General features: G+C 37.3%; 1 protein-coding gene across 1 annotated transcript in view; it reads right to left on the bottom strand.

The window, feature by feature from the left end:
* rasal2 (RAS protein activator like 2) overlaps positions 1–15,470 on the bottom strand; it is a 94,129-nt gene that overhangs the window by 34,131 nt on the left and 44,528 nt on the right. The window contains 2 exon segments of the mRNA XM_056478066.1: positions 1,965–2,024; positions 2,026–2,078. Of these exon segments, the coding sequence (XP_056334041.1) occupies positions 1,965–2,024; positions 2,026–2,078 (113 nt within the window).

The raw sequence follows: 15,470 nt of genomic DNA, 5'->3' as shown, positions 1-15,470 counted from the left end.
GAGGACGATGCTTCACTAATCAGAGGCTCAAGAGGGTAATTAAAGTGGGGCATTTATCCCATGCAGGAATTCTGCTCTATTTCTACCTTAGTGCTGTGTGGTGAGTAACCAGTATATAGTATATAATAAAACAAAAAAACAATTATATATATATATATATATAATATATATATATATATATATATATATATAAAATTGATGGTGGACACTAATAGTAACGACATTAAAATATTATGTAAACGACTTCATATCATTCCAAAACTGTAGGATGAGCTTTAAGGAACATGTATAACATGTTTTGAAAGGTGTTGAAAAAAAATTAATACATTTTAAGTCTTTTTTAAAACTCTTTCCATACATTTTTAAACCTCATCGGCAACATTTTAACTTACAGTATACTTACTGAAATAATACTGATTGTGAACTAATACATTATTCATATACTGAACAAAAATGCTAATCCAGCAAGTGGCGCTTTTAGAACAGCAGGGAATAAATTGTTACCCTGGTTACTGCAGTAAACAAAGCAGCGTGATGTCAAATCTAGCAGGATTTTATCGATTTGCGAAAAACTACACAACAACCAAATATTTAAGGATTAAATTCAGGCAAACTTTAGCATACTGATACAAAGTGTAATACCTATCAAAATATCATTTAGACTTTTTAATACTTTTTAAGGGCCTTACAATTCTCTAAATGGATTTATCCACTTTTAATACTTTTTAAGACCCCATGGACACCCTGATATCTTCATTTTTCTAGATTTCTTTTTAATAATTAATTTTGCTAATCAAATATCTTCTCCAGTTATTAGAAATCAAAATTATTACATTTAACAACAATTCATATAGAATTGAACAAAAACATAATTTTTCTAGGACCCTACTAAAATATGTTTACAGTAAAATAATGTTTGCACAATATTTCTTGTGAAATATATTTAACAAGTCATTTATTTTGTTATCATTTGCACTGCATATAGAATAAAAATTTCTTTCACCAGATGGTTAATAAAAGTTGCATAGAGATGTTACTTCAACTGTGTTTGTAGTTGCATTAAAAATTTGACTAAGATTTGTAAAAACTTTAAACTTTGAATCAATCAAACATTATGGGGAAAACAAAATCATAAAACTGAAGATCTTATTTCTTTGACCAGCCCTATTTCACAAGTAGGAAGTATTTATTTAAAAAGTATTTATTAAAGTATTATAGTATTTATTAAAGTATTCTATGGAATAGAAGAGTTTAATGCATTTTAACGCTAACATTATACTAATTGTTCAGCTGGCAACGTGTCTTTCAAAAAACGAAATTTTCACTACACAACTACATTTAAATTTGTGAAAATTATCTTAAATGGTGCACGCCATTGGAAAGACTTAAAGTTTGTAGATAATATTGGTTGATTTTAAATTTTGGCATTTATCATTCAAAAGTCACATGCATTTAAAACAACGTTAGCATGAGTATATGGTGACCACTGTCATTTTATCATGAATTATCCCTTTATATTTTTTTCAAAAGCGTGCATCTTTTCTAGCAGTACAATGACAGTGCAAAACTTTATATCTTTATATTTTTAATGGCACAACAGAATTGGAGAATAAACTTTACAGTCGAGAGAGTTGTAACAATAATAAACGCTCTCCTAAACCAAATTGTCATGTTGCATTGCTGAGTCAGATTCATTCAGTGATTCAGCTCATTCAGACAGCTTAGTTTAAATGAACTTATTAAAAGTAATAATGTACTTTAAAAAATTACTGGACAATTTACTTTGGGGTGCAGCCAAGGAAGCTCTAATAGCGTACAAAATACATTCTGGGGCCTAAAAGTGAAATAATGGCTGAAGGACATTGAGTGCTGCACTGCCAGCCAGTGAGAAATGACTGAGGTCAGTGAGATGCAATGATGAACTGGTGTAATGCTGATATGAGTGTTTTGCTGAATGAACTCACAGGCACTTTGAAGGGAGATGAGTTGGGGCCATCGATGGAAATGTTCTTCTCTGAGGCTGCCCAGCCCTGATATGCTCCTCCGTCTGGGAGAGGAGCGCTCCGCGGACGCTTCCGCTGGCGAGAGAGGAAAGAAAAAAAGCAGGGATTAGACAAGAGACTGGGAGGATGTCTTTAAATAGTTTAATTGCCACATTAATGATGGGATAACTACTTGTATATATAAAAAAAATCCAAGTTCTTAAAGCAGAGGTAATCTGCAATGGATTACTTTCACAAGTGTCTGACGATATTGATAAATGCCTTAAACTCTTACCATCACAGAGTCACAAGATTAACAAGATCAGCTAAAACACTCTTTCATGCATCAGGCAAAACTAGAGGAAAACAAAAAATCTTAAACAAAAAAATGAGTGCACAGTAAATAATGTACACTACCTGACAAAGTCTCGTCACCTATTCATGTTTTAGGAACAACAAATAATAACTTGACTTCTAGTTGATTATTTAGTATCAGAAGTGGCTTATATGAAAGGTAAAGGCTTCTAGATTACTCTTATTTTACTAAAATAAAATATGATCATGCCTTGATTTTAATTAGGACAGTAAGGTCTGACTTTGCTTAGACAAAAGTCTTGGAGGACTGCATCCATACATCTCTGCAATGACTCAAATAACTTATTAATAAAGTCATCTGGAATGGAAAAAAAAAAGCGTTCTTGCAGGACTCCGAGTTCATCAAGATTTTTTGGCTTCATCTTCAATGCCTCCTCCCTCTTACTTCAGACATGCTCAATAATGTTCATATCTGGTGACTGGACTGGCCAATCCTGGAGCACCTTGACCTTCTTTGCTTTAGGAACTTTGATCTAAGGCTGAAGGATTTGCCTTCTCCTGTGGTTTCTAATGTAATAGGCAGAACAAATGTCTTGATACCTCAGGCTGTTGATGTTTCCATCCACTCTTGCAGATCTCTTGCATACCCGCAAACTGATTGTAACCCCAAATCATGATTTTTTTCCTTCACCAAACTTGAGAGATGTTTTGTGGGAATCTTGGGTCCATGGAGGTTTCAATAGATCTTCTGCAGTATTTGTGATGATTGGGATGCAGAATCCACCTTCATGCTATTATTTATTGCTCTTACAACTGGGACGACGACAAGACTTTTGTCAGGTAGTGTAGTTGTACAAACGTAGTAAAGTTAAGGTAGAACGTAGTATGTTTAAAAGAGTATAATGTATAATGGGACTCGTTTTGTATGATTGAAGTGTTTATAAAGGTATATAATAGAAATTATAGGCTGTTTACGATCACGCAGAAAAATGTTCAGACCTGTCTGAGAATGAAGAGCTATATCAATATGGTATGGTATCATATTGTATGTATTTGCATCATGTATTGTATCATGTATTGCATCATATCATGTATCGTATCGTATATCTATATTGCATCATATGTATCGCATTATGTACCGTATCATGCATCGTATTATGTATTGCATTATATCATGTATCGCATCGTATCCTGCATTGTATCACACTGTGCATTACTTCATCATATCATATCATATCATATCCAGTCACTCCAGGATTTTGCAGGAACATTTTTTCTTAATATTCAAGTCCTAAAATTACTATTTTGTTAAGACTTGTATGGCATTGGCATCATTTGCTTCAATTCTTGTGTTTTTTCTGTGAAATACACAAAAACCTTGAACATTTTTTCTTTATTGAACTCACAAAATCCTGAGACTGACTAATACTAATACAGACACAGGAAATATTCTAACATCTGAGCCCAAACATTATCACTACTGTGGCTCTACTAATATAGAATTGATGGCTGACACAAAAATCAATAATTATTTCATAATGTTATTTACAGTTGCCTCCCTAACAGTTCACCATAATTAAGTTGATGAGAAGAGGCTTGTCCGAGCAGATTATTTAAATATACATTATAGAGCATAATGAAGACAACACATTAAATAAAGCTATTATGAATATGTAATGTAGTGGATCAAGTTAGCAAAAGGCTCCTCTCAAGCTGATTTCCATCTATCTGACAACAAATTAGAAAGATTTCTGAGAGATTTTATGGCACTGAATAATTAAGTACTGCTGAATATTTATCATTTAGCATGAAATATGATTTAACTACACTTTAATATAACATCGAAATATGAAAGTTACTTTAACTTACAACAATTTGTCACTACAATCACTGTTTTTAATTCATTACAAATAAACGGTCAGCTTAATTTCAACCAATTTGAAATCTTAGGTAGTCTTGAGTCAGCGAGTTGCTACCACAGAGCTTGCGTCTGGCTAAAGTGCCAATCAAAAAGGACGATAATAGTGATTTTACCCAAAGCTTCCACTAAGTCCTCTTAATAAACCACTCATCCACCCACTCATGAGAGCATCGCTTTACCTGCAGCCACCAGAGCTCCAGATGGACACCCTGTGGCTTTCATATATACGCCACTCTCAGAAGCTAAGTGGAATATTAGTCATTTTCCTTTCATAGCAAGTTTATTTTTAATTTCCTCAGACCGATTTATTCGGCATTTGCAGCGGAGCCCTGCAGCAGATGGGTGTCAAGGATGAAGCAGGACATAACCTACATCAACACAGCCTCCCAGAGACCCAACCCTTAGGCCGTCCTCCTCACCAAAGTATGGATCACAGCGTAATGAGTTAAATTACCCAGAGAAAATAAGAACCCAGTCCATCAACTGCCGCATAGCCTCTTCCAGCGTCTGCACTGAGTCACGAAACACGTTGAAATTGACCCAAAGGTCCTTGGCCAAGATGCTGGTTCTGGTTTTCAGCTTGCAGGCCTCGGTGGATCCATACACTAGAGAATGTGCCTGGTTGTTGGAGAGCTGCCCAACCCTGCTCAGGATCAAATCCTCCACTCAAAAAGAGATGGTTCTCTCAAAATCACAAACCTACGAGACTTACTTTTTCTGAGGGACACAAAAAAGATATTCTGGACTAAATCTGATTTTTTTTTTTTTACATACAATACAATGCAACAGGCTCTTTAGCAACACTGCACTGCTTTTAACTCGCATTGTGTGGTCAAAAAGTTCCACCAAAACAAACAAAAACACTTCAGTGTGCTTTCATGCTTGGCTCATTTGAAGTGTTTTTCCCTGCAGAATCTAGCACATTTCTCCCTTATTTGGGTTTGTTTATGCTAGCAGTGTCCAAACTTGTTTCTGGAGGGTAAATGCCCTGCAGAGTTTAGCTCTAATTTCAAGTAAACACTTAACTAGCTATCATGGCCTTCAGACTTAAAAGGAAGTGTTTTGAAGCTAGTTGGACTTTGGTTAGGCACTCTTGGCCACTTTATTAGGTACACCTTACTAGTACCAGGTTGGAACCCCTTTAGCATTCTGAACTGCCTTAATTATTCGTGGCATAGATTCACAACGGTACTGGAAATATTCCTCAGATATTTTGGATCATACTGACATGATAGCATTACACAGTACTGCAGATTAGTCTGCTTGCACATTACATGATGCGAATCTCCCATTCCATCACATCCCAAAGGTGCTCTATTGGTTTGAGCTCTGGTGACTTTGGAGGCCATTGAGTACAGTGAACTCATTGTCATGTTTAAGAAACCAGTCTAAGATGATTCACGCTTATGACATGGTGCGTTATAATGCCAGAAGTAGCCATCAGAAGATGGGTACACTGCATAAAGGGATGGACATGGTCAGCACAATACTCAGGTGTCCTGACACAATGCTCACATTGGTACTAATGGCCCAAAGTGTGCCAAGAAAACATCCCTCACACACCATTACACCACCACCACCAGCCTGAACCATTGATACAAGGCAGGATGAATCCATTCTTTGATGTTGTTGATGCCAAATTTCTGACCCTACCAATCCGAATGTCGCAGCAGAAGTTGAGACTCCTCAGACCAGGTAACGTTTTTCCAATCTTTTATTGTCCAATTTTGGTGAGCCCGTGTGATTGTAGCCTCAGTTTCCCTATTCTAGCTGACAGGAGTGGCACCTGGTGTGGTCTTCTGCTGCTGCAGCCCCATCAGCCTCAAGGTGGGACTGTTGTGCATTCAGAGATGCTCTTCTGCACACCTTGGTTGTAACAAGGGTTATCTGAGTTTACTGTTTGCCTTTCTATCAGCTCAAAGCCATTCTCCTCTGACCTCTGGCATCACAAAGTCATTTGCAGCACCCACAGAACTACTGCCACTCACTGGATATTATCACTTTTTCAGACCATTCTCTGTAAACCCTAGAGATGGTTTGTGCGTGAAAATCCTAGTATATCCGCAGTGTTCTGAAATGCTCAGACCAGCCTGTCTTCCCATTTGATGCTCTATTGAACTGCAGCAGATCATCTTGACCATGTCTACATGCCTAAATGCATTGACTTGCTGCCATGAGATTGGGCTGAAAAGTTAGAAATTTGTGTTAAGGAGCAGTTGGACATGTGTACCTAATAAAGTGCCTGGTGAGTGTATAATGCTAAGATCCTAATCAAACAATAGGTCTTAAATTACATAACAAATGCTGGAGTGGTTCGGTTGAGGGTTAAGACAACATCTGTTCCTTATATACTAATGAAACTAGGCTTTATATTAGTTATGATAAATGGTGTGTGTTAAAGTTTTAATGATTCTTAAATGAATTATGGTTTAACCAGGAGAAAAGTCAAACAGAAATTGTCAAATTAACATATTTAGAACAACTGTCCATAACCTTTGAAGGTTTCAACCTTTCATTTATGTTGAAAATGACAATTAGTTTATTTCAGCTGCAAATAACTGCCACAAAGCTGTTTATCCATCCTAATTGATGGACAGACACAAGTCAAACCCCAAGCATACACAGGCGCTCTGACCAATGAGAGGACGGTTTACTCAACACTGACTTTTAACAACATATTTTTTTCATTTATAGTGGACACAACCAAGAAGATATTGCAACAATGTAAAACATTTTTTACCGCTGTAAAAACAATTTACCAGTTGTGAAAACAGCCTAACGTCAGACAGAAGCAGCAAAGGTATACAGGTTGAGGTAAAACAATTGTAACTTCTGAGTGAACTTTTGTTTGATATCTCACTGATAAAACTGCACAAACCTCAAATGAACAGGACACCAAAACAAATTTTAACACTACACATCATCAGTCATGGTCGCATCTCGCCAATTTCACAAGAACCACTGATTAACAGCTAAATTTATCAGTTCAACATGTTTTGTGTCCCAAGAGTGGCCCAGTCAAGTTAAGTACAACTTTGTGAGTTTTCAAGTCGAGGGAAATGCATCAGTTTTCTTTTTCCCACAATGTCTCAAGTGTCATATTCTAAAATGTGTGTACAACGCAAGTAACGCTAGCATTAAAACCTATGAGATCAAAATTCTGCTTTACAAAGGCAGCAACTCATCACACCTGTTCTTAGCAGCCACTGATAATCACTGAAAACTGCCCATTGTATTATCAAACCAAACTCGTACATCACTCCACAAAGTTTGCGCGAGGGCTCTGCAGTGTCAAACTCGACTAGCTAACCTTATGACTAAGCGCAGCAGTGCTTAGAGCTATGAACACATGGGTTCAATTCCCAAGCAATGCAAGTAATAATAAAATGTACAGTTTGAATGGATTTTCTGTTACTTTGGATCTACAGTAGACTCATAAATGTGGGTAAACGTAATTCAGAAGCAGTAAAACACAACCTCACTTGGCCTCCAAGCATACACAGACAACTTATCAACCAGGAAATGACTTGTAACAGCATATCCAACCCGACTTCAATCATTATGGATTTTTTAATGACCCTCCAGTCTGAGAGCAGGACGGTAACTTAATCTATTAAAGTTAATCTAATAAACGGCAGCTGAGAACGAGGGAGAGAGAGAGAGAGTGAGATACCTCTATCACAGCTGTTGCCCATCACCTGCTGAATAAATGGAGCTGGTCACCATCGGATTGGCTGAAGAGTGACCATCGCCCTCGTCCAATGAGCTTGAGCGCGTTCCCTTTAATTGTCCATCACTCTTAGAGAGATTCCGCCGCAATTGATAAACTGCAGCCTCTTCATTGTCCTGCCGTGGCTCGTTGCCACATCGTAGCGTCTTCCTCGTTCTCTCCTTACCAGCACTTCAGCGTTCTCTCCTCAAAGACTGAAACGTCCTCTGCTAAACCTCCCTCTCCCGTCTCAGTCCATCCTCTTCTCTATCCGTATCTCCGGGCAGCAATCCTAGTCCTCACTTTATCAGCCTCTTCCCTTTCTCCTTTTTGGGCACACGAGCGGAAGAGAGATTTACCGCATTACTCAATCAATCGCTGTAACCTCACTCCTCTGTTCCTCTCAGCAGAACTGCAAGCACTTCCCATCCCTCTCTCTCTCTCTTTCTCTCTCTCTCTTTTCTCGCTCCTTCCCCTCCTCCTCAGCGCATCTGGCTCCGTCTGCCTGCTGCAGCTCTGCACATTAGGGAAAAACCAAGAGGCGCTCTCGTTGCCCTCCAGACTTTTGTTTTCACACTTCATGTGGGACCGCGGCTCTGGAGGTTTGTGCCGCGCGTGTCATTGTGTGAGGTGTGTTTTAGAGGTCGTTCAAGAAAAGAGGGGAAACACAAGCTTGTGTCAGATTACACTTGCTGCTCTGCGGGTCAAACCAAGTTAGGGCTATTAGCTTTACATGACACTACTGAAATGAAACAGAACATGCATGCGGACTGATGGACGTGAAACTATATTTAGAAATTCTTATTAAATTTAATAAAGCGGTATAAGATGCTTTCTGGAGACTGGGATCAGAAAATGACAAGCCAGAATTAAGCTTAAACTGCCCACTCATTGAGTTGGGAGTGCATGTAGTAGGGCTGTGCGATTTGGGAAAAATATCTAATTGCAAATTTTTTGACAGATTGTGATTTGATTTGCGATTCAATTTTGTAGTCAAACTTCAGGCTCAATCTGTATCGTAGCTTCTTACTGCTAAAATGCAGTGAGTTTAGTTTTAAAAAAAGAACCGAAAAGATATTAACATACTCTAACATTTATTCAAACTTATTTTTAAATATTCAGAAATTAAACAAATTTGTCTCTAGAGCAAACAGTAAGTTGGCTTACAGAAAGGTAAGTATCTTACCTTTCTGTAGACAAGTTCAACTCAAATTAGGGAGATAGTGTAGCTTATTGTACAAACAAAAAAATTATTATAATAAAAATACAAAGCACTGAGCAAACTAAACATGGCTGATAAGAGGCAGATTGAAAAGTTCTGATTGGGCAGAATGAAAGTATGCTCACTAAATTGGCTAGTATTAAATAATGCATATATACTCCATACCGCTGCCTCTTGCGATCAGCTAATCGCAACGTTTCAAATTGCGATCGTGATGAATTGCACAGCCCTAGCATGTAGCTACTACCACTAGGCAGGTTATAGCTACAATGTACAGCAATTAAGGTCATAGCATTAACATTACCAAATGACTAGAAATGGTCAAAAGATTATCATCATACAATAATAACTGTCATGGTTAATAAATGACCTGCAAAAACTCACTTCAGGGAAGTAGCAGTTGTAATAATTGAGGAAATATGGGAAGTTTTAAATGATTCATATTTAAATATGCAATTCATAGTTTGAGGTTGGTAGGATTTGTAAAATTGTTGTTTGAATGTCTGATTTTGCTGCATTTGTTTGATCAAAATTTGCAGCAAAAACAATGAAGTAACTTTTCCAAACTAAAATGTTTTTAAATGATCGAACATGTTGATATGGTGCTCAAGATTTAAAAAAATACTTTCAATGCTGAAAACATTGAATATTAAATTATATTAAACTATATTAAATATATATGATGAATATAAATTTCAAGAAAAAAAATTTAAACTGTTACTTCGTCAATTAGAATACTTGGCAAATAAAAATAATATTTTAAATAAATCATAAAGGATCACTCAGCTGAAGGGTATAAATTAATATAAATTATTTATCAAAGGTTTAAAACATTATGGAAAAATTTAACACTGATTGCAGATCAAAATAGTTAAATGAGCTTAATTTGTTATTTTTTGTTTGAAATATTCTGCAATTTGATTTTGATACTATACTGGACTTTATGTTTGGAAATGCCAGTCCATAGCAAAAATATTCACCATTTGGTATTGCCAAATGAAGAACCAAATAAAGACTCTAATCTGTATGAAAACTTTGTGCTCAAAACCATCCCCCAAAATATATATATATATAAAAAAAAAAAACACACACACACAGGCAGAGGCCGCATGGACAAACCAGCTATTCTCAGTGACTACACTTTCATTTAGTTCCCTTAATCACAGCTGTTCCATCACACCTAGAATTAATCCCCGTCTCTCTCTGCATCTCTCAGCCCATCCATCTCCACTTTATATGCAGTCCAAAGTCAGACTGTCCGTGACTGTCCTCTGTCCCCTGGCGTCAGAGTCACAGGTCTCCTGTCAGCTCCAGCAGTCTCTCCTTCTCTGCTAACCCTCCAGGCTCCGACTGCCCCTGAAAATCCACTTACTGCATTGATTTGGCAAGCCCTCCCTCGATCAATACGGCGCTGAAGATAACAGAGGGGTTAAAATGAACACAGCGAGACCTGAAAACAAGCACCCAGGCTGTAATTAGAAGTGATGCGGGTGCTCTGTTCTTGGTGGATAGGAGGGTGGGGGAGGGACAAGAACCGGCGGTCCCTAGTTAGTGCAACGCCATCGAAATCGCCTTTTATTGCCTTCTGAGAGGTGGCAATCAATCTGTGGTAAAATGCCATTTGGAGGGGTGTAAAATGAATCAATATTGAGCTAAAGATAAAAAAATTAACAGTGTTTCTTGCCCCAGTTATTTTTCTGGAGCCAAACTAACAGCAACCTTAAGCATAAGTGAATTTGCATACTCATTAGGCTTATTCAATCCACTGATATATTGAAGTATGGGGGAGACAATTCACATTGAAACGACATTTATGAGTTTTTGTGTGATGCATACATGCACAAAATGATATAGTTGGGACGATTCTTCACTCTAAGGTTGTGTTTAGATTAGTGTGTTTTCTTTTAAAATCAATGTTTCATTCACATTCATAGTGGCGTTTTACTACGTTTTAGAAAATCAATCTCCATACACTCTGTAGAGCCTAAAACACATTATACATGACCATTCATGCTCAGTGGGCATTCACATATTTTGCAAGAATCCAGATATGCAGTCTACAAATATGCAATAGTAGAGCTGGGCGATAAAATCGGTATCGATATTTATTGACCAAACGCCATTGTCAATATCGATAAAAAAAGATTTGGTATGTATGTATGTATTAATAAAATGTGGCTGCTGAGCATGAGCCTTGGAAGGAATGACAATAAGCTTAGAGTGTAAGTTTGCCATTTCCAATGGAGACGAAGCACATATGTGAGAGACGCAGGGGAAGCGGCAAGTGCAAAGCCCATTGTAAATGGTCAAGGAACCACGTGCACGCTTGTCCTTCAGGTCAGAATAACAACACATGCGAAACATGAGTGCCGTGGCTAGCAGCAGTGAGGAGATGTAAATAAAAAATGTTAAGGATGTCGGCAGAGTTTCTTTTCTTTTCTGGCATCCCAAACACCAGCGCCCATCTGAAAGAGTTTTAGCATAGGGCGTAATGTCATCACTTCAAAATTTGTAATGTTGCAGTATGTATTTGAATAATAACAGCTGGGGCCTTTACTTGAAAGCTCAATTAAGTGCAAAAGACCAGTGCACAGTGATTGTGGATAGCTGCACTCCATTTTCAAAAGTTTGTGTCTTATGCTGCGTCCCCGCATACTATCCATCCAAAATGGTATTCGAAAATGAAATAATATGTCCCAAACCATAGTATGTTAAAAAGAGTATGCCAAAGGTAGCTGGATGGTTTACTATTTCAGCTAAAAATTCGAAATGTAGAAGCATCCATGCTTCTAACCACTAATATTGGCCACAATATATTGCATGTTGGACAGGAAATTGATTAGAACTACAAATGCAGGTGAAATGTTTAAACGAATCATAAACATGCGGAGACGCGAGCCCAACAGTCAAGTAGAAAGGCTTCAGTAAGGTTGTTTGAATGACTGTTCATATGTAGCCCAACTGGAAACAGATTTAAAATGCGTTTTCCATGTTATATTCTGCAACAACAACGTGAACATATAACAAGATATGTTTGGACATTAACCTCTGAATGCACAATTACCCAAAGATCTGAGGAGATTTCTCTACATGAATGACTCGAATATCAGGTTTAGGTTTGAGGCATACAAATGCGTGAAAAGTATAATCAAGATACAACAAAAATCGTACTGGGCCAAAACTGTCTGAAACAGTATCGTGTTCGTTGTCGAGTCCTGCTCAACTCGATCATTACTCATTATCCCAACATGACCACAAAAACAAGACCTTACAGGACCCTTCTTCATCTTTCAATCTACATGCCTGAACATAGTATGGAATACTCCAAAAGACTGCTTGTCAGGCCTCACCACACCATCACAGTAAAGATGACGATACCTGATATGAAATGTGCAGGCCGAACATTAATTATTCATATTTAGTGGAACAGCAGGGCCCACAGCAAAGCTGAGTAAAGCTCCACACTTCCGCCACACGCAACTGCAGCATTTCCTCTGCATCATAATGCTAAGAAATGATAAGCTATGGGAAAATCCTGTACAAAAGCCACTGCAATAATAAAAAAACTGAGGTTTTAAATGCACACTGACCGGACAGGATTTACTCAAACACTTATTATCCATCTGCCTGTTATCCCAATGATTTTTTTCTTTTCAGTCAGATATCCAAGAGCATTTTATGAGGGGTTATATTTCTTTTTATTGCTTTTTTTTAACGACACTTCAAAGTTCTATTTGTGGTGCTAAACCACATTAACAGATTGATGGCGCTACAGCACACTTCCAGAAGTGTTTGCTGACTAAGCCAGCAACTTGTCTTTTTTTCTTTGCCTTGTCTTGCCGTTTCTGTTCAGGTTGGTGCAATTCTTAAATACCACTGCTCTTAAAAATCGGTTATCCAATGAAACAAGTGCAAACAGAAGCACAATAGTGTATCTATTCTCTTCCCTTCCCGATGACAGGACTTCAGCCACTATTTACTTTTCCATCTCTGTTTTTTGTGTGATTCTAAATGTCTGGAATGCACTGATGTCACAACACTAAGCTGTGAAACTGGGACTCATAAAACGTCTTCATTTGTACATTCAGCAGACAGGTGTGGTGTACTACGTTAAGTTCCTAACACACAGACCTTGTTGTTTTGGTCTGACGCCTCTGAATATAAAGTTCTAACAGGTTTGATCCAAAAGCGGAAATCTGTGGACAGGTAATTCAAGTTAAATATCAGAAATTAAAGAGTACTCGGGTTCAAAAAGGGGTCATATACTTAACACTTCCTTTCCTGGTGTTGGTTTAGACTGTCTTGATGCTATTCAAGCTATCCAGAGTCACAAAGCCAGTTTCAGGCATCAGTTACAGCATAAAATCTTGTCAGACAGGAGCGAGGCAGTAAACAAAAAAAAAAAAAAAAAAAACGATTCCAAGCAGTTTATATCCAGTAGGTTTTTCCATGACAAATCGACCAATTTCAATATGCTTAGGAATCTCAAATGAGGGAGTTTGAATGATATTTATAATAGAAAACTCATGACAATGGCACTCATGGTTTCTTTTTGGCCATAAAAAATACTGGAAGGTCCCTTTACTCCATTCTTTGAAATGCCTACCTTATGACTTTTAATACATTTGATGCTGGTTCACTTGATGTGTATCTGTCCTTTTTATGGTGTCTTATGAATTCATATTCTGTTTTTGGTTTGTTTAACTTTAGGTATAAACTGTGTCAACTCATTTGGAATTTTACTAACAAGAAAAAGCACCAAACACAATTTAATTTTAACCAATCAACAAAAAGCAATTATTATTGTAATATTCAGGGTGCAGTACTGTGATTCTTGTTATGGAAGGGACCCTCTGCCTATATATATATGAGTAAATAGGATATATTACAATAAAAGGGCAAATAAATGTTTTACAGCAGCAGCGGACGCCATGGCCGTTAATGAAGGATAGAGGTGCAGGCAAGCGGAAGAATCGATGCTTACTTGAACTAAATGCTAAAAGGCACGACGACAACGAGCCATTGTTAATCCAAATTAGTCTTTAATCTAAGAGGACAATGGAAAATGTCCACTTTTAAAACCAGCCCCCTGAAAAACATAATATATGAAATCGCAAGGAATACAACATCAGTGCTTCCAATTTACTCGTTCTATCAAAGTTATTTCATTTTCGTTCATTTTCATAAACACTAATAGTTCACAAACTTAAAAGAACAAATCGATGACAAGCCACAGTTTTAAAAACAAGACAATTAACATACGACTATTAAATTACGAATGATTCAATCTTTGAACCGACTCAAAAGAGTCGCTTGCTCAGGAATTGGATTCATTCACAGTCACCACAAAGAACCGACTCAAAAGAGTCATTCATTTGAGAATTGGACTACACTCATTTTAAATAGTAGTAGACTATTTTAACACGTATTAAAAACAATATAAGAACACGTTCATAAAGCGTGCACACCATAAAATGATAAAAAAAAACACGTATCGGTTCCCAAAACGTAAACCGAGTCGTTAAAACGTGAAGCAATTCCGACAACTGTTGAATACGCGCTACATGTGCAGTCGTTTTAGAAAACAACAAGGAGAATTCAAATCAAAATCTAAAGCTCGAAGTAATCGAGGAAACAAATAGCCATAGTAGTAAAACAAAGGATCCAATATGTGGCGGCAACGAAACTATCAATTCAAACTCTCACAACTGAACTGACTGCCGTGTGTCTCCACAACCACTCATATAAAGTGATACAGAAAACAAACATACCTATGAAATCCATGGTCAATATCGATCTTCAAATCAGTTATAGTCACATCCCTCCGCGAAAATAAAACTATACAATCCCAAAAAGCAGATGAGCTGAGCCGGTGTTTGGTGAGTGAAGTCTCTCACACCCCCTTCAGTCAGTCGATACACTGAGGAATGCGGTAAGCCAGAGCTCGATCCAGTCAAACCCACTCCGCTTTTCACCCTGTTCATTTACTAAAAGAAGCAAAACAATGCCTGTCCTATACGAGGATAGATCATTAAAACGTAGACGACTGAAAACGGCCTGTCTTAAGGCAGGTGAATAGGGTTAATAATGATAATTTCTCATCATAATTTAAATTAATGATTACATTAACATAAATCCAAAAATTCACAAGTCTATAAAAGGTTTTATTTTAATATATAGATGATGCGTTAATAAAAGGTGCTAATTTGCATACATTTTGCCCCAAAAACCAGAATATGGAAGAATCAATTTTTGAACAATTTACAATCTACGGTCATAGGTGGGTTTGGGCATCTCTTTTTCACACCACAATTCAGAAAA

This window comes from Danio aesculapii, chromosome 2, assembly GCF_903798145.1.
Source record: "Danio aesculapii chromosome 2, fDanAes4.1, whole genome shotgun sequence".
NCBI lineage: Eukaryota > Metazoa > Chordata > Actinopteri > Cypriniformes > Danionidae > Danio > Danio aesculapii.
The sequence above is the reverse complement of the archived record's forward strand: the minus strand, read 5'-3'. Positions and strand labels throughout refer to the sequence as shown.